The sequence below is a fragment of the Prunus avium genome, chromosome 3 (assembly GCF_965620075.1).
Source record: "Prunus avium chromosome 3, drPruAviu1.hap1.1, whole genome shotgun sequence".
Taxonomy (NCBI): Eukaryota; Viridiplantae; Streptophyta; class Magnoliopsida; order Rosales; family Rosaceae; genus Prunus; species Prunus avium.
Genome location: NC_142286.1, coordinates 35,296,846 through 35,316,106, shown reverse-complemented (window position 1 = coordinate 35,316,106; position 19,261 = coordinate 35,296,846). Strand labels below are relative to the sequence as shown.

The window sequence follows — 19,261 nt, the reverse complement described above, 5'->3', positions numbered from 1 at the left end:
AGCCCATGTGGGCTTGGAGACATTGCGTTTAACTTCTTGACATGCGTGAGATAATTTTCAGAGAATTAAAAACTGGAATTTTGATTATTAACCACAACATCCAAACAATATCATAGGCTACAACTTAATTTACAACCCTGTCTCCCTGTCTTGGACTTTTAGACAAAGCACACGTGTCTTACTTTTTCTGGTCTGACTAAGTCAACTTCGGACCCAAAAGAATAGAGTGCCTTATTTTACGTGACAATTGCACCTTAGGCTTCGGGCCCTGATTTGAAGTAATAACCCCCACTCACATACCCTTCCATTAGAAATTGTCACCTCAATTTTTGGCAACCAGATCACTGTCTCAATTCAAAATCATATATCTTCCGGCATTACATTTTTTTGCCTTTTCTTTTTGAGAAAGAATCATAATCAGAAACTGGGTTTCACAATGTGGGGACATTCTTTCTATGAAAGTGCCTCGAGGCTCTTTCGTCAACAGCCCTCTCTGTCTAAGCTTCTTCTTGTTGTCACAGTCAGGTCTTTCATTTCTCTTTAACATGCATCTTATATGAGCTTTCAGTAGTTGTGGTTTAGCTTTTGAACAGTCAGGTTTCTTTTTGTCTTCTCTTTTTTCGGTTTATCCTCGTTTCATTAGCGGTTCTAGTGTTATGTGTTTGTGCTGATTATATATGAACATGCATATATTATGCATGCATATGTATGGTTGATTCATGTCCGTATTGTATATGAAACTCTGCATATCTTAATTCTTCCTTGTCTGATTTGCGTTGATATATTGCAGTGGGGGAGGTCTAGCGGCATTTCATGAAACCACACCAGTCCACACTGTATATGCTGATTCAGTTCCGGAAGACCAAATAGCCAAGAAAAAAAAGGTGGTGGTACTTGGAACTGGTTGGGCTGGAGTCAGTTTCTTGAAAAATTTGAAGAGTTCTAATTATGATGTTGAAGTAGTGTCACCCAAAAATTATTTCTTGTTTACTCCTTTGCTACCAAGTGTTACATGTGGCACAGTGGAAGCACGCAGCATCGTTGAACCAATTCGATGCATTACTAAGAAGGTTAGTATGCGATAAAAGCCTAATTGATTGGTATGATTATTGATTGATGGAGATACTTAGACAATAAGGCTTAATTTCTTTTCATTTTTTGGCAGAAAGGTTTAGAAGTTCAATTTAGAGAAGCAGCATGTCATAAAATTGATCCAAAAACAAAGAAAGTTTACTGTCGATCAACCCAAGACACAAATCTGGGTGGAAAACACGGTGAATTTAGTGTAGATTATGACTACCTGATCATTGCCATGGGAGCTCAATCAAATACATTTAACACCCCTGGTGTGGAGCAATATGCTCATTTCTTGAAGGTATCTTTATTTTTTCTTCTTCCCTTGTTGAAAAGTATTGTATGGAGCAAATGTACATTAATTAAATCTTTTGACTTAAAGCACTCTACTTTCAAAAGATGAAGAATTAAATTCATTTTTATGTTGTTGGGTTTTAACTTTTAATTTGTAGGGAATAGAGGATGCTATGAAGATCCGTCAGTCTGTGATTAACTGTTTCGAAAGGGCAAGTCTTCCTTGCGTAAGCGAAGAAGAAAGAAAGAAAATTTTGCATTTTGTATGTGTTGGTGGTGGTCCAGCTGGTGTGGAATTTGCTGCAGAGCTTCATGACTTTGTTAAAGAGGATTTAGCCAAGTTATACCCTTCAGTTATAGACTGCGTACAAATTACCGTTATTGAGGCAAGCGATCATATTTTGAACATGTGAGGCCATGAATGCTTCTATATTAGGATTTAAATGATGATGGTGGATTAATCTTGGTAAATATGGCAAGTTAATGGTTGCACTTGGTTTGTTCTTACAGGTTTGACAAGAGAATTACTGCATTTGCTGAACAAAAGTTCTCTAGAGATGGCATTGATGTAAAAACAGGTTCAATGGTTGTGAAAGTAACTGATAAGGAACTCTCCACCAAAGAAAGAGAAACGGGCAAAGTTTCACATCTACCTTATGGGATGGTTCTCTGGGCAACTGGTATTGGGCCACGCCCAGAGGTTATTGATTTTATGAAGCAGATTGGTCAGGTTTGTTGCTAATTTGTGCTTATTTACAATCATATGGAGCTTGACTTTGGGCTTGAAACTTCAATTAATCAACGTTGTATTTGTTTGAGCACAACAGAGTAACAGGCGTGCTTTGGCTACTGATGAATGGCTGAGGGTGGAAGGATGTGATGGTGTATATGCTTTAGGTGATTGTGCAACAATAAATCAACGCAGGGTCATGGTATATATATTTATTGACAAGCTATCTGTGTATTTTATATGCATTATAGTGCACTTGTTGAGCAATTATTCATCAGCTATATGAAACTTTGTTACCATTGCATGGCAATCTGTTGTCAGGAAGATATCGTAGAGATATTCAGAACGGCAGACACGGACAAGTCTGGTACTTTAAACCTTGAGGAATTTCAAGAAATCATGGATGACCTTGTGGAAAGGTATCCTCAGTTGGAACTTCACTTGAAGAGCAAACAGATGAGGAATATTGATGAGTTACTGGAAAAGAGTTGGCAAAATCCGACTGCTGAAGTCGATATTGAAACGTTTAAGTCCGCTCTATCACAAGCAGATTCTCAGATGAAAAATCTTCCTGCAACAGCACAGGTGAACTAATTAACAGAAGATTCTCAGAACCTCCAACTCAGGCATCCTATCACTTTATTAACTTGTCTTTTTTTCCCCCCTTTCCAAATTGTTATATTCTAGGTAGCTGCTCAACAAGGTGCCTACCTTGCCAACTGTTTCAACCGTATGGAGGAGTGTGAGAAGTACCCTGAAGGTCCCCTCAGGTTTAGGGGCGTTGGACGCCACTGTTTTCAACCCTTCAGGTGAAACTTTGTTGCCAATCTCTAGTCAAATTTCTTATCTAGCATAGAAACACAAATTTTAACATGATATAAGCTGTTATATGTGGTCAATGGTGCAAGACATCCTGATCCATGATCTTAGTATAAATGCTAGAAGATAACTTTTTATATGATTTAACCCAAGGTATAAACATTTTGGGATGTTTGCTCCTCTGGGAGGAGAACAAACTGCAGCTCATCTTCCAGGAGATTGGGTCTCAATTGGTCACAGCACCCAATGGCTCTGGTACTCAGTATATGCTAGGTACATTTCTGGTATAGATTCGCTTGAACCGGTCATATTCATATCACCATTGTCTGAACATTCTCCCTATATTTGCAGCAAGTTAGTCAGTTGGCGCACAAGGGTGCTGGTGGTATCTGATTGGGGAAGGCGATTTGTATTCGGGAGAGACTCAAGTCGCCTTTGAGACCAGACGGAAGCATAAGTCACACTAGAACTCTGTTTCCACCATTTTTGTCTTCCAATATTAGGCAGAGCATTGGTTCCATTTCTTTGTCTAGTGTCAAACTTGTAATGCGATTGAGCTTATGATATTTTTTGTACTGCATAAATGCAAATAAACTGGCTTGTATTTTGTATTCAGCTAGCGGTTGTCTGTTTCGTTTTTACCCTTTGGGGTTGTACAAGTTTAGTGCCTATAGGCTATAGAAAATCAAGTGGACCAAACATAATATTCATCCCAACAGTCTCCTCACTCCGTTTTACTCTGTTTTGCTTTTCTAATTTCTTTCACAGTTAGATTTAAGTAATTTTTTTATTTATTAATATAAGGGATAGTTTAAACTAGAAGGGAGGGGATTTCTCACACACAAACAACTGATGCTATAGGGCTTCGAACCTAAGACCTCTCATCTGCGAGTCAAGATCCTTTTCCATTAGGTTAAGACCCCGTTGACAAATTTAAGTAATTTTTACAGCTCCTTACAAGACACAAACATCTTCTATTTTTTGGTCAAAGAAGGCAATTATGTTCCCCTGAATTGTTACAAATTAGTCATATAATGAAATAAGGTGATTTTTCACTTGCAAGGGAAAATTGTGAAATACACCACAATTAAAAAAAATATATTATTCGTAAACACCTTCGTGTGCACTTGTGTTTGAACTCTAATATTCAATACCCCGCGAGGCCGCGCCTCAGTGCATCGGCTCCCAAGTCCTGTGACCGAAGTCTGGGCAATTCGTCGAACACCTTACCCGCAAATCAGAAAAACCCTCTGAATTTCCAAAGCATGCTATCTGCTTCTTCAAGGCGTTTGCGATGCTACATAGCAGCAGCAGCAGACCTATGCGCTCGCAATTTCGGCCCCAACTCGGCTCCAAATCGGTACCCGATTCACAAGCCTACGCCATTATCCACCCCACTTGATAAGCCATTGTTTTCCACTATAAGTAGATTCATCAGCAACTCTCGGGCGTCTTCTTCCTCAGAAGAAGAAGCTATAGTGAATCAAATTCTTTCCGATTTAGAAAACGCCGCTCCATTACTCGAATCGTCATACAAAAAACGCGTCTTCCTGAGCTCCAAAGCGTTTAATCGTGTGCTGGTTGCAGCAGCCAGCGAAAGGAACGATCTTTCCCTTGTATCCGAACTTGTTCAAGTTGCAGTCGCGTCTCGTCGTCAACCCTTGAACTCGACTTGTTTTCTCACTGTTGCCAAGGCTTTTGGAAAGTCAGATGATTGTGGGGAGTTGCTCAGACTAACAAAGCAAGTCATGGAGATGACCTCTCCCAATATGACCATGATTAACAGGGTTCTCTTTGCCTTTGGTGAATGTGGAGAGATTGATAAAGCGCTTCTGATCTTTGCCCAGATGAAAGCTTTGAACTTTGTACCAGATTTGTACACCCACAACACCATTTTGGAGATCTTGGGTTGTGCAGGTCGCATTGATGACATGCTGGGTCAGTTTGGGTCCCTGAAAGAAGCTGGTTTTGACCCAGATGTGGTTTCTTACAATGCTGTGTTGAACAATTTGAGGAAGCTTGGGAAATTCGATATTTGCTTGTTCTATTTCAGGGAAATGGGTGAAAATGGAGTTCAGCCAGATTTGCTGACTTATACAGCCATGATTGAGAGCCTGGGCCGATCAGGAAATGTTGATGAGTCATTGAGACTCTTCAGTGAGATGAGGGCGAGGCGGATTCGTCCTTCGGTGTATGTTTACCGGTCACTGATCTGTAACCTGAAGAAGATGGGGAAGGTGGACTTGGCATTGAAGTTGATGGAGGAGATGAATTCATGTGATACAGAGTTTGCTGGTCCTATGGATTTCAAACGAAATAAACGCTTGTAAGTAGTTAGAAGCAGATATTTGTTTTGCTTTTGGACTTTGGAGGTCTCTTGGTATTGCCAATTGATATGGTTGTATAGTTCTTGAAATCTGCCATTCACTTTCTGTGGTCATTTGCAAAGTGATGCTTATCATTAAGACATTGTTTCACATAGGCAAGGCGCACAATCAGCTCATGCTTCTTGCTCTAGCATATGCTAGGATGTCAAATTATGGTAATGTCAAATGTTGTCAAATGTTGTTAAAAACCCAAAAGAACATGTTTGTTGTTATTAGCAGACAAGGGAGTGCAATCCAACAAGAAAACATCTCCAAGAGGAAATCTTAAAATGTTTCATACTGATTACTATTACTCAGATTTTCAAGGCTGAAACAAATACATCTTGCAAGGAAAGCAAGGAAAATAGCTTCATCTATTATTGCACAGCAGAGAAACTACAGACTTGCAAACCCATTGACAGAAATAGAAAGCATACTTACTCCATAACAAGAGTTATGGCTCACCAAAATCAAGCTAAACTTCAGAACAAAAGTTAACCAATTCAGTGGAGGTAAGTTCCTCCATTATTCCACTTATTCTTCCTCAGCAGCTTCTTCTGCAAAACTCAATTCCTGGCAAAACTCCTCCTTGGAGCTAAAGTAGGGCTTCATCCCAACCAATTGAGCTACTCTTTTGGCTGGCCCTGAACCCCTTGGAGTATCATTCCCACATCGGACAGTCCTAATCTTCGGAAGCACGTCACCCATCTCAGCAACATTGCAAGGTGACTTATCCTCCTCCTGTACACCTTGGTACACCACTATCTCACTTGGAATCTCCCACCTTTTCTTCACCCGGCTCTCCGGCCCTTGGCTCCTTGATGTCTCCCGGCCAATGCCACGTGGCTTTCCCACCAAGGACACCCGCCTCTTGTCACACCTCTTACCATCATCCTTATCATCCTCAGGCCAAGACCTCTTCCGGCCATCACTCACTGCCGAATTACCAATCTGATTGTACCTGCTTGCCACAACCCTCCCAGCCTTGAATGGTGTTTTCTTTGCAGCCACAGACTTCTCACCTCCATCTTTAAAAAGCTTCTTGGGTTCAATTGATGCAAGAACCTTGTCTTCCTTCTTCACAGGCCTTTTCGACCCTCCAATGGTAGTTGCAGCCTGTTTAGGAACTTGAACCTTGGACACAGTTTTACGCGATTTTGGGCTCAAACTCAAACTCTTGCCCCTCTCTTTTGTAACCCTCAATTCATCAATGTCCTGAAGCTTCCAAAAGCAAGATTTCCGGCGACTCTGTGTTGCATGAACAGGGGTTATTTCAAGCTTACTCGGCCTCCGAAATCCGGCGCCAGCTATAATCTCCGAGGGTCCCAGACTCATTCCTCTCCTATTACTCTTTGGTGTCGCTCTTAACATTAAAGACTCGATCTTTTTCAGCCCCTCTAAATTCTTAACACTCTGTTTCGGCTCCATGAACTTCGCCGCCACAACCCTTCCACGCTTTTCTACTGTCTTCTCGTTTCTCTCAGCCTTTTCGAGTTTAAGCGCTTCGAGCCTCGAAGACAATCGACTTATCTCCTTCTCAATTGCTTCAATTTCCGCATCAATCTTCCCCTCATCTCGAACTTTCTCTTCTCTTTCTTCAACCTCCTCAAGACCCTTCTTTGCGACCACCGAGAATGGCTCAAGATTAGTATTTGTGTTCAGCGGCATAAAGGGTACTGAAGATTTGACGCAAGCAGGGGTTTTCAGAATCGCGGGGCTCAGATTCTCTTTGCTGCAATCGGATTCGAACGACTCGGAAGAACGATTCAGCAAGAGGGGTTGTAGTAGATCAGACCAAGAAGCTTTGATGGCGGAGGAGCCTTCAGAGTCTTCGTTGTCGAAGGCGGCGTTGTTCCACACCTGAAGGTCCTGTGCGTTAATGGCATCTGGGTATTGAAAAACACTCATTTTCGCTCACTGGGTACCAACAATTTTAGACAAAGATGATTAGACGATGGGTTGGTTCTTTACCTTGGTTTCTGTATTGTATGTATATGTACTGATTCTCTGTGATTCTTGGATGAGAGAGAGATAGAGAGAGGGGGAGATCTTGATTTAGAAGAAATTCTTGTATTTTGAGATTTTTGACCGTTGGGAAGAAATTAAGACGTTGGGGTCATTTTGAGGCTCCGTGTAATCGTAGCCGCTGGATGCTAAACGGCTCCTATAGACGCTCCGATTTGATTTAAAGTTTTTTTTTTTCGTTATTTTTGGACAGATTTGTGTTTTAACCTTTTATTTATTACGTTTATTGTTCTGTTTTTTTCTGAACGGACGTCTTTTTCTTATATTATTTTCTCTCTCTCGAACACTCTTTTCTCTGTACTTCAGAAGCATTGTACATGTTTTACATTGTCAAGTAGGAGAATATAGGTTTTGGCTACATTTTACATTTTGCAAATTGTTTACAATTTCATGAACTTCGTAACTTTTCCAAAGAAAAAAAATAATAATTTCGATTGAAAATATGAGTTTTTTGTTTTTGTTTTTGTTGTTGGTTGAACTAGTATACATGAAACTCTGGGTACAGTACAGCTCATGAGTTGTGACCCAATAAATTTACAGAAAACAAAAACCATGATAAGAGTAAAAACATTAGTTCAAAGACTAAGGGCCCTTTCGATAACGTTTTTGGAGAATGTTTTTTGAGAATATTTTTTGAGAATGAAAACAAGAAAACAAATTTGCATTTTCTGGATTCAAAAATGCTTCTGGCAGATTAATTAGAAAACATATTCAGAAAATAAAAATAGTGAAAACATGTATGGTAGGACAATTTGAGAATAACAATATTTGAGTTATTTTTCAAGTATATTTTTTGCTAATTTCTATCCTAAAAAAAATATATTTTTAAAATTCTGATATTTTAACAACTAAAATTATTACAAACAATGAAAAATATATAATTAAAATAATAATAACAATTCTAATTTTAGAAAAACCTAGGTAATAAAATTATATTATCTTTAGTTTAAAATAAATATAAAATTGAATAATATATGATGGTTTTATCATAAAATTAATATACACTGGTGTAGCAAAATAAAATAATGAAGCGGAACGAAAAATCTGAAAAAAAAAAAAAAAAAATTAAAAAAAGAAAAAAAGAAAAAGAAAAATCAGACCAACAAAAAAAAGAAGAAAAAGAAGAAAGCAATCAAACCAATACACTGGATAGAAAATGAAAACGATAATTAAGTGTTTTCATTTTTTGTTCATGAGTTTGAATTTGTTTTTAGAAAATGAAATCCAGTAAAAATGAAGATGGGGTCTTGAAAGCGTTACTGAACGGCCCCTAACAGAACTTTTAGCTCAAGTGATTAAAAACGTTTTTCTGTCTGCGAGATCTTGTGTTCTAACTTCTAATATTCTCCAACCCAACCCTCAACCCACTTCCATTCTTTTACTACAGAAAAGCTCCTCTATTATATGACAAATGTGGATTAAAAATCATAGAAGAGTTTTCAGAATGAAAAAAAAATCAATTACTAGAACAAAAAAAAAATCAACTGAGCATTGCAGACGTGGCAGAGTGTGAAGCATGTGATTGTCTTCGACGGCCAGGATTAAAATCCTGGAATAATGAGGCACCAATCCAGTCAGGCAGCGGATCCAGGTAGACACTAGACCGGTCTGGGCAGAGGCTCTGGTGCTCTGGAACTCGAACTCTTGCCAACTTTCGGCTTCTTCAAGTGGGTTGGGGGGTATTTGGATGCTGGACAGAATTTCGAATTAAGTTCCTGGAATTGAATTTGAAGATGGATTCAGGGAGGCAGGTGTTCACGGTGGATCTTCTAGAAAGATATGCCGCCAAGGGGCGCGGAGTTATCACCTGTATGGCTGCCGGAAACGATGTCATTTTATTGGGAACCAGTAAAGGTTGGATCATTCGACACGATTTTGGCCTCGGCGATTCATATGGTGCGTTATTCTTGTCTATCATTTTTCTGGCATTCAATTCCTTGAAGATTTACACACACCATGTGATGAGAAAATGGAAATTCAATTTCAATTACTGTTTTTTTTTTGGCTGAAAATCATTGAGTAACTGCCAATGTCAGGATTTTGAATATTAGCTTATGCCAATGTGATGAGATAAAGCTTTTCCGAGCTGAATTTTGACTTTTGTGTTTTGAGCTTTGTTTTCCAACTAGATATGAATGCTTAGGAACAGTTTAGTTCGATATTTATACTGATTCTAAAGTTGCACAGAAGAAAATGTTTCGCTTTAGTTACTGAATTCTTTGTGTCAAGCTCAGTCGAGCTAGATGGGTATTTAAAACTCAATAAAGCCCCTTCTTTGATTGGGTTGACTTGATTAATTTTGCATTCTATTCTATGTAAGATCAAGCATTGCTTGATGGGTACCTGTTCTTTTGAGCTATAGATACTGATCTCTCGGCGGGTCGTCCTGGGGAGCAATCCATCCATAGAGTTTTTGTTGATCCTGGAGGGAGCCACTGTATTGCCACTGTTGTTGGTAGTGGGGGTGCTGATACGTTCTATACTCATGCAAAATGGACCAAGCCTCGGATTTTGACCAAGCTTAAGGGTCTTGTTGTAAATGCCGTCGCCTGGAACAGACAACAGATAACAGAAGGTAATTTATCGGTCCATTGCCTATTTTTCTCCATTGCATTTGGATGGAGGTATTGTACATATTAAGTATTTGAGCTATTGCCTGGGATTTTTTTTCAATCACAGCTTCGACGAAGGAAGTCATTCTCGGTACAGACAATGGCCAACTTCATGAAATGGCTGTGGATGAGAAGGATAAGAAGGAGAAATACGTGAAGTTTCTTTTTGAACTATTAGAACTTCCAGAGGCTTTTATGAGTTTGCAGGTAATCTTTGTTCACCTTTTCTTATGGGAAATTAATTCTGACAGAGTTGCACCAATTTGTAACTCTATGCATCATCATCTTCATCTCATTCTTTGTGTGCAGATGGAAACTGCGACCATTCTCAATGGAACTAGATACTATATAATGGCTGTAACTCCTACACGACTCTATTCTTTTACTGGTGTTGGATCGCTGGAAGTAAGTTTGGCTCTAACACCTATTCTTGTGTTGGATTTATTGAAATTGGGTGACATTGGCATAGTGAAATTGTCAATTATGTTCATGGTGTCAATTTTCAAAAACATATGTGCATGGTTCCAAAAATTTCTACTTTAGTGGGAGTGTGCTACGATTTACAGTAGATGGCGACAATCATGCACTGGTTGGAGGTTGTACCATAGTTCTGGGTTCAACTATTTGCAACAAAAACCAGCATAAAAGATGTAAGATTTTTATTTCAACAAAAAAAAAAAAGGTATAAAATTTGTATTAAAGTAAGGACATAAATATGTAGTAGCTCGCCAAATGGTGTTTGGAGATGGTGACGTAGAGTTGCATGCTGTTGATTTTAGACTAAGGAAAGTTAGTACATGGGTGATCTAAGGGTTTCACTGTTTCACAGGTCTATTATCCTGTTGTATTCTTATGCCTAGAAAAGATGGTCATGTTAAATTTACATTGTTTTTTCTCCTGTTATATGGTGTTAATCATGTCCAGTGACAACATATTTGTTTGTCTTACAGTCCCCTGTTTTTCCTGATTCTAACTTGTTCTGCATTTCTAGACTGTTTTTGCTAGTTACTTGGATCATGTGGTGCATTTCATGGAACTTCCTGGTGAAATACCTAACAGGCAAGTGTGTTTGTTTACACTAATAAAGTTATTTGTAAGATGAGATACAAAAATTTCTTACAATTTTTTTCTTTGAATTATTGTCCATAAAATAAAATTTAAAAAATCACTTTATGATTTGCAAAAATTTGTGATGTACTGTTTCCTGTCGTTCTTATTGCCATTTTTCAGTGAACTGCATTTCTATATCAAGCAACGGAGAGCGGTACATTTTGCATGGCTTTCTGGTGCTGGTATCTATCACGGTGGTTTAAATTTTGGGCCACAACATAGGTACATGACATTCTTTTCTTCCTTGTCTAATGGTATCATCCGTCTAAATTCTGATCATTCTGGCTACTGGGTAGTTTTGTGGTTGGCTTGCTTTCCTTGATATATCTAATCATAGTCCACATGAAAACCTTCTCATAGTATGGATTTTTGGAAATCTTTTGGGCAGTTCTCCTAATGGAGATGAAAATTTTGTGGAGAACAAGGCTCTTTTGAACTATTCAAGTTTGAGTGAGGGTGCTGAATTGGTGAAACCCAGTTCTATGACAGTTTCAGAATTTCATTTCTTGCTTCTTATCGGGAATAAGGTTAAGGTATGCATATATTAATTCTCTGAATGACTTTTTCTTGTGATCAGTGCTGTTATCTCTATGCTCGTATTGGGTATCATGTTCTGAACTACTGCTGGTGCTAAACCATAGGTTAAATGAAAAAACCTATATGCTGTGCCCTAGAAAGTGGTTTTTTAGTGTTCACATAAAACAGCTTAAATAATGCACTTGTCCTCTCCATTTAGCTTCCAGACTGTTTTATGAGTGTAAATGTTTTGAAGGTTGTAAACAGAATAAGTGAGCAAATTATTGAGGAACTTCAGTTTGATCAAACACCTGAGTCAGTTTCAAGGGGTGTCATTGGATTGTGCAGTGATGCCACTGCTGGGTTGTTCTATGCATATGATCAAAACTCTGTATTTCAGGTTTGCTTCTTTTGATGACTAAATATTTTCCGGATTTATTTCAGTTTGCATCAGACAGTAAAATTTTCCGTACTGCTGGATTTGAGAACATAATGTAGGTGTCTGTTAATGATGAAGGCCGAGACATGTGGAAAGTCTACCTGGACATGAAAGAGTATGCTGCTGCTCTGGCAAATTGTCGTGACCCACTTCAGCGAGACCAAGTATATTTGGTGCAGGTGGTATCTAACTGATGGTTACACTTATTGCCGATGATCGTAATTTATTCTCACAAGTTATAGAACTTAATAAATAAATAAATATGAACCTCACCGCCTCGCAGTGTTATTTATTTATTTTCTGAATCTTGTATTCACCTGGGTAGTCAGTAACAAAGTAATTCGATTTGCAGGCTGAAGCTGCATTTGCCTCCAAGGATTATCTTAGAGCAGCATCTTTCTATGCAAAGGTGAATTCTCTATTTCCTTGATCTCTATTTTTTCAATAAGTTTATTACAATAATGCCTATAGATGCAGCAGGACGTTTGTTGTTTCTTGATCTCTTTTTTTTTTTCTTTCTAATCTCGTTGTCTTATAATTGTGCAGTCACCCTGATGACATGTAGGAAATTCCACTTATGCTTCACTCATTGACCTTACTATTGTCTGTTTAACTATGAAAGCTGTAAAGTACCACATATTTGTATTGACTCGATGTTTCTCATATTCTAAGGCAATACCTAAGAAATTGCCAATTAGTATCTTTTCAATGAACAGCTATATTATTAACCATCAGTAACATTCAATGAGTGTCCCTTTCAATTGTACCACACTCTGATTATTCAGATCTCATATTTGACGGATTCTGAGAATTAGCCAAGATCTTTTTTATGAATATAAGTACATTAGTAACCATTAGTAAAATGAAAACATGTTGTCCCTTCTGCAAACATAGCAACTCTTTACAAATGAACCAACACACCCCTGTCTCGCTAGTGTAATATGATGCCCCCATGTTATTCTCCTACATACATCATTTAATTTGTTTAACTGAGATTTAAATATGGTTCTTCAATTTGGACTTGTGTTAAACATATAACCTCACTGTAAAAAGCACAATGAATCCTTCCCCTGCCACTGCTCTGTTAATATGTTGTTTTATTTCTATTTTATGGCTGAGAACAAGATACTTCATAAACTTTCGCTGTCTATATACACTCTATCTTTTCATGATCTCTGGTTCTCAAGGTCCCTCTTATTCCAACTTAGGAACTATTTGAACTGGTTACAGCTCATTTGTTAAATGATAGGATTGTCTTGCAGATTAATTATATATTATCATTCGAGGAGATCACTCTGAAGTTCATCACTGTAAATGAACAGGTACTGGCAAAATTATTCTTCGCATCTAGTGTGTGTTTTGATTTGGTACTGAACTCATACATTTAGGGGCTTTTTTATTTCACTTTGCATGTTTGCAGGATGCTTTAAGGACCTTTCTATTGCGGAAACTTGATAGCCTTGCGAAGGATGACAAATGCCAAATTACAATGATTTCAACATGGGCAACTGAATTGTACTTGGATAAGGTTTTGCTTCTTTCTTTGCTTAGCTCTTGGATAAAGAACTACCTTTCCTTTTCTTTCCTGTCTTATGTTAGATAACTTTGTAAAAGCTGCATACTTGTCTTTTTAACATATCCAAAGGCAAGATGGAGATAAATTAAAGATGATGCATCCTACATTAGATGAACTTTGAGACCATCTTTCTTTTGACTTCTCCCACTTCATCATCTATGTACAATTTAAATAGAATTATGAAGGTGTTGAAACTTTCCCTCAAAATTTACGAAGCAGGTATTTATATGTTGTTTTCTATTTTAGATAAATCGGCTACTATTGGAAGATGACACTGCATTAGACAATCGTAATTCAGAGTATCACTCGATCATGAAAGAATTTCGTGCATTTCTTAGTGACTGCAAGGATGTATTGGATGAGGCAACTACCATGAGACTTTTAGAAAGGTAATTGTTACAGAATCGGCTCTGAATTGTTTACCTTCTGACCATTCTTTTCAAATTATTATATAGCTGTGGAATCTCATATTCTATATCATGTTGTTTATTGATATCATCTACAATGAGATTATTGTGAAACATGTACCATAAGGGACTTGGGCCAACTTATCTTTATGGGTCTTTCTCTTTAGATTTTATTCCAGTTGAAAGATCACTATAACAAAGGATCCTCTGGCTACATCTTGCAGTTATGGTCGAGTTGAAGAGTTGGTGTTTTTCGCTAGTCTGAAGGAACTGCATGAAATTGTAGTTCACCATTATATTCAGGTGCTTTCGTGCTTACCATTTTTTTTTTTGGGTTTCAGATTGTTATTATCACCTCTTAGTACTTCTATTTTAAAAAAATGTCCTTCTAGTCATGAATGATTTACTTTGACTGAATGCATATTAGCAAGGGGAGGCAAAGAAAGCATTGGAGGTGCTTCAAAAACCTTCTGTCCCTATAGATCTTCAGGTATAGGTCATGTTCCCTAACAGGTTCCACATGTTCTCAAGTTTTTATGTCTTAATATTGTTGTACATGCCTTTTATTTTATTGAATTATGCAATTCTTCACTTGCAGTACAAGTTTGCCCCGGACCTCATCATGCTAGATGCATATGAAGCTGTAGAGTCATGGATGGCAACAAACAACCTCAACCCAAGGAAACTCATTCCTGCAATGATGCGTTATTCAAGTGAACCACATGCAAGGTATTATCTCATGAATGTCCTTGACTATAAATTGCAATTATGATATAAAGATCTGGCTAATTCTCTTTGGATACTAATTCCTTTCCCTTGAAGCACATAAAAACTCGTAATTTTTTTTAAAAATAAATAAATAATTGCATAAATCCACTACACTTTTCTTTGTTGGTTTTAGACCTAAAACTTGAAATATCTAGTATACCCCAAGAATTGCATATATCCACTATACCCTCTATATTTTCATCTTGAGTAGTTGGGATTATGTATTGCAATACCTTGTTTTTATCCATGTAACCCTCCTCTCATATGACATGCACAATTCTTTTAAGCAGATACAAATTTTGGCTCCCATTATGTATTTTATACTTTGGTCACTGAAGCAACATCTCTTTCACTGTCAGGCACAAACTTCTAGTTGATACTGAATTAGTAATTAACAGTTTCCATAAAACTTGGGATTTCTATTCCTGATTGTTGGTTGATGACGCATATGGTTTTACTCTTCTTTCTTATTGTTACTTATTGCTTTGTATATCCAATTCAGAAATGAAACACACGAAGTCATCAAATATTTGGAATACTGTGTTCATCGTTTGCATAACGAGGATCCTGGAGTTCACAACTTGCTATTATCGCTATATGCCAAGCAGGTTGGATTTCTTGATTAACAATTTTCAAATGATTTTAAATAAGATCATGGTTTAGTGGTTTTGATAGATACATACATAATTATGTATATATAATTGTCTGTATGTGGATAGATAATATATTCCTACATGAAAACCTGATGCCTCTTTTTTCCTAACTAACTTCAAAAGGAAAAAGCCAATTCAACTTTAAAATCTGAATCCAGATAAAGGGAAAAAATTAATTTATTTGTCACTTATAAACTTTGTAATTTGTAATTTTCAGAAAAATTAATTCAAATTTGGTTGAGTTTTTAAAAATGAATTATAGCCATATCTCTTGTTTTTTCCTCGGTTTTATTTTAGATGCAATTATATATGTAGAATTTCTTTGGGTTTATATATTTTTCATCCCTCTCCACTATAATGAATGTTTGTCATTGCTTTCATAATAATTTACAGGAAGATGACAGTGCACTTTTGCGTTTCCTACAATTCAAGTTTGGAAAAGGACGGGAAAATGGCCCAGAGTTCTTCTATGATCCCAAGTATGCTTTACGCCTTTGCCTCAAGGAAAAGCGAATGCGTGCCTGTGTTCATATATACAGTATGATGTCCATGCATGACGAAGCAGTTGCTCTTGCCCTACAGGTTATAATTTGAGGCTAATGGTTTTGTGATTCAAATATTGTTGCCCCAATCAAGGATAAAGATCATTGCTTCAATCTTAGTACATCATATTCTCATTATTTGCATACCAATGGCCTTTTTTGATTTATTTATGTATCAGAACTATCATTGTTTAGAACATATGCTTCTTGTGGGATAATTAAGATCGAGGTTATCTGTTTGTTGATGTGGTTATGAATTCTAGGTATCTTGTTTCTCCAACTCAGAGGAATAGAAACAATCACCTCCGGCTAATATTCTCTTCTTCAGTGGAACCTAGCCAAATCTAATTGTTATTTTTTTGCTCCAGTATGTTGAAATGGCTTTTATCCTATTGTTACATAAGTTGTCCTTTTGGTGACTTAGGTTGATCCTGAGCTTGCTATGGCTGAAGCTGACAAGGTTGAAGACGATGAGGACTTGAGAAAGAAGCTTTGGCTCATGGTTGCGAAGCATGTTATAGAACAGGAAAAGGGAGCTAAAAGGGAGAACATACGAAAGGCAATAGCATTTCTTAAAGAAACTGATGGCCTTTTAAAGATAGAGGATATATTACCGTTCTTTCCAGATTTTGCCCTGATTGATGACTTCAAGGTAGGATTGTTGTAACCTTCTGCATTGTCATGCTAGCGCTTATTATGATTGAAGTCTTTGTCGGGTTACAAGTTTTTCTTCTTCTTTTCTTCCAAAAGTGTTTTATTGCCTTTGTTGTTGGCCACTTTATATGATTTCTACTTTCTTTATATGATTTTCTCTGTCTTTATTTAAGAGTTAAATTGTGAATTTATTTGCATGCATGAGAAACCATGTTTTTGTGAGAAGACTCTTACCTTTTTTTTCGGGTCAAAGACTCTACCGATTAATATTGTAGTTGTTTGATCCTCCCAAGATATAAGATGTCTATTATAAAGTGGCTTTCAGAATATTTACTTGTATGCTGCTGTTGGAACTATAAATTTTCGCCCCGGTTGTATTTTGAATTGCATCTATATCTATGTAGGAGGCAATTTGCTCATCATTAGAGGATTACAACAATCAAATCGAACTACTGAAGCAGGAGATGAATGATGCGACACATGGTGCAGATAACATTAGAAACGACATTAGTGCACTGGCTCAGAGATATGCTGTGATTGATCGTGATGAAGAATGTGGGGTATTGCTTGTGCTGATGTTCTAGTTTCTTAATCTGATTGATTTTTTGATTAAGATACAACTTATTTTGCAATCACGCTCCCATAGAGATTTTTTTGCATGCCTCTTGGCTTATTTATGAATACTGAACTCACCCCACCCACCACTCCAACAAAGAAAAGAAATACGGAAACACACACACATGCACATGCACAGTTCTCCTGGTGTGAGCTAGGAAACAAGTTTTTTCTTCTTCTTTCATCCATTAAAGAGTTGAGTGACTGCATGGTATTGGGTCATAATGCAATCTCTTTAAGTTGGGTTGGCTCATACTTGTTTTCTTTTTCTCAATATCTAAGATATTTTAGGCCAAAAAATAATCTGAGATAGTATTCTTCTTCTTCTATCAGGTTTGTCAGCGTAAGATTTTAACTGTGCGTAGGGAGTATCAGTTGGCTAGGGGCTATACATCAGTAGGCCAAATGGCCCCATTTTATGTCTTTCCATGTGGACATGCCTTCCATGCGGAATGCCTGATTGCTCATGTCACACGTAGTACAAATGAATCTCAAGTAAGTTGAAGTTTTTGTCTTCTGTATTATTTCTTTGTTTTCTATTCTCATTGGTTGCATCAAGTGGAAAGCAGTAACTGAGGTATCATTCTTCTCGTTTGTGTCTCAGTTGCCATGTCAAAAGATTGTTCAGTATTTGTCATACTAATCCCATCTTTTAGATTTAAACGATCACCTGATAGTTTGAAAAGGCACTAACAGTGTTATTACAAAAATTTATTAAAAAGATTGAATAGAATGTTAAGATGTTTCATGGCTGATAACAGTGAAATGAATAATCATTATTCTAGAAGACTTTTGTATCATAAACAGGATTCAATATAAATGACCCTTCGGATAATGGAGATGATAGGCAAAGAAACCTTTAAATACATGTTGTCGCAGTAGTCTTGACTGGTTCAGAGATTGCAGGACAGAATGCATAATCCATAAGCCTACATATTTGTACAGCTTAACATTTGAATTTTGTTATTTATGTAATTTATAGCATGAAAGATAGACAATTCCAGTGACAGGATCTTTATACTTCTTGTCTCATTTTTGAATCGTATTGCAGGCAGAGTATATACTGGATCTGCAGAAGCAGCTTACTCTAGTTGACGCGGAAGCTAGGAAGGATACAAATGGTAGCCTAACTGAGGAAACCATAACAAGCATGGCGCCCGTAGATAAGGTCTGCATTTTGATCTTATTTGGCTCTATCTTCTTTTCCTTTACATTGTATCTTATTTTGATCTATTATCTGTTTCATGGCTGGTAAATGAGTCTATATGATTATTAGCCAGTTTCAATAAGATTTTAGTTTATCTACCATCCTAAAATTGAAAGACTTCGAAGTTAAATACAGGTATTTGGTGATGACTTACAAGTACCTTAAATTCTATATAGTAAACTAATCCAAGTACTTTATGTTAAAAATGACGCAGCTCCGATCACAGTTGGACGATGCAGTCGCCAGCGAATGCCCATTTTGTGGGGACCTAATGATCCGTGAGATCTCTCTGCCTTTCATCCTGCCAGAGGAGCAACAGCAGAATAATTCATGGGAGATAAATTCACGTAATCTTGGAAACCAGAGGAGCCTGTCTTTAAATTTATGATCATATTTCTCTGCGTCTGCGTCTGTGGTGTGCATGTGAGTTGTGTTCCTACGGAGATGTGTCCTTTGCCTGTTGTGAAGCTTTGGCATCATCTTTTTTATAACCATTTAATTGGCGTCATTAGAGTTGTTGACAATGCTCTTGTTTCTTGTAGCATTTATTTGGTGCCACTGCCATTAAATGTAATTACAAAAATGGTTTTTATTGCCAAATAAACTAAATAATTGTGTAAAAAATATGCGTAGGTGTAGTATTTTCTATTTTTAATTAATTCTATTTTCCATATGAGAATAATTTCTGTCTAAATTTACACCCAAGAAACCAAAAAGAAGATTTGAGAGCACTGTAGTGTAGTAAATTATAATATTCCGTACTCAAAATAACATAACATAAATCAAGTTTCAACAACAAAGTCCTTTTTACCAACGTTGGTAAAAAAGCAACTATAAAAAAAAATTGTAAAAAC

General features: G+C 37.2%; 4 protein-coding genes across 5 annotated transcripts; 3 read left to right on the top strand and 1 right to left on the bottom strand.

Annotated features, from left to right (window-relative positions):
- Positions 1-102: 102 nt before the first annotated feature.
- LOC110772258 (external alternative NAD(P)H-ubiquinone oxidoreductase B3, mitochondrial-like) lies at positions 103-3,627 on the top strand. Its single transcript, XM_021976688.2, has 10 exons — positions 103-525; positions 791-1,070; positions 1,166-1,375; positions 1,527-1,777; positions 1,879-2,098; positions 2,196-2,300; positions 2,420-2,683; positions 2,786-2,907; positions 3,071-3,190; positions 3,269-3,627. Exons 1-10 carry the CDS (start codon positions 437-439, stop codon positions 3,354-3,356), a joined length of 1,749 nt encoding a protein of 582 aa, XP_021832380.1. The 5' UTR covers positions 103-436; the 3' UTR covers positions 3,357-3,627.
- Positions 3,628-4,021: 394 nt separating this feature from the next.
- Positions 4,022-7,170, top strand: LOC110772238 (Tetratricopeptide repeat (TPR)-like superfamily protein). The gene has a single exon (XM_021976663.2). It carries the CDS (start codon positions 4,183-4,185, stop codon positions 5,245-5,247), a length of 1,065 nt encoding a protein of 354 aa, XP_021832355.1. The 5' UTR covers positions 4,022-4,182; the 3' UTR covers positions 5,248-7,170.
- Positions 5,635-7,386, bottom strand: LOC110772237 (uncharacterized). The gene has a single exon (XM_021976662.2). It carries the CDS (start codon positions 7,189-7,191, stop codon positions 5,818-5,820), a length of 1,374 nt encoding a protein of 457 aa, XP_021832354.1. The 5' UTR covers positions 7,192-7,386; the 3' UTR covers positions 5,635-5,817.
- A 1,498-nt stretch (positions 7,387-8,884) lies between these two features.
- Positions 8,885-19,033, top strand: LOC110772217 (zinc ion binding protein). 2 transcript variants are annotated; one of them, XM_021976638.2, is made up of 23 exons: positions 8,887-9,204; positions 9,671-9,883; positions 9,988-10,127; positions 10,230-10,325; positions 10,912-10,979; positions 11,151-11,252; positions 11,419-11,563; positions 11,803-11,946; positions 12,045-12,164; positions 12,338-12,394; positions 13,248-13,307; positions 13,406-13,513; positions 13,808-13,950; positions 14,193-14,271; positions 14,396-14,458; positions 14,567-14,697; positions 15,239-15,344; positions 15,783-15,971; positions 16,356-16,583; positions 16,990-17,145; positions 17,534-17,695; positions 18,252-18,368; positions 18,622-19,033. In XM_021976638.2, exons 1-23 carry the CDS (start codon positions 9,042-9,044, stop codon positions 18,793-18,795), a joined length of 2,964 nt encoding a protein of 987 aa, XP_021832330.1. In that variant the 5' UTR covers positions 8,887-9,041; the 3' UTR covers positions 18,796-19,033. The 2 variants fall into 2 exon arrangements, with proteins under 2 accessions (XP_088106967.1, XP_021832330.1); XM_088250841.1 differs by lacking the exons at positions 18,252-18,368; positions 18,622-19,033 and having other exon boundaries at positions 8,885-9,204; positions 16,990-17,140; positions 17,534-17,689.
- The last annotated feature ends 228 nt before the right edge of the window (positions 19,034-19,261 follow it).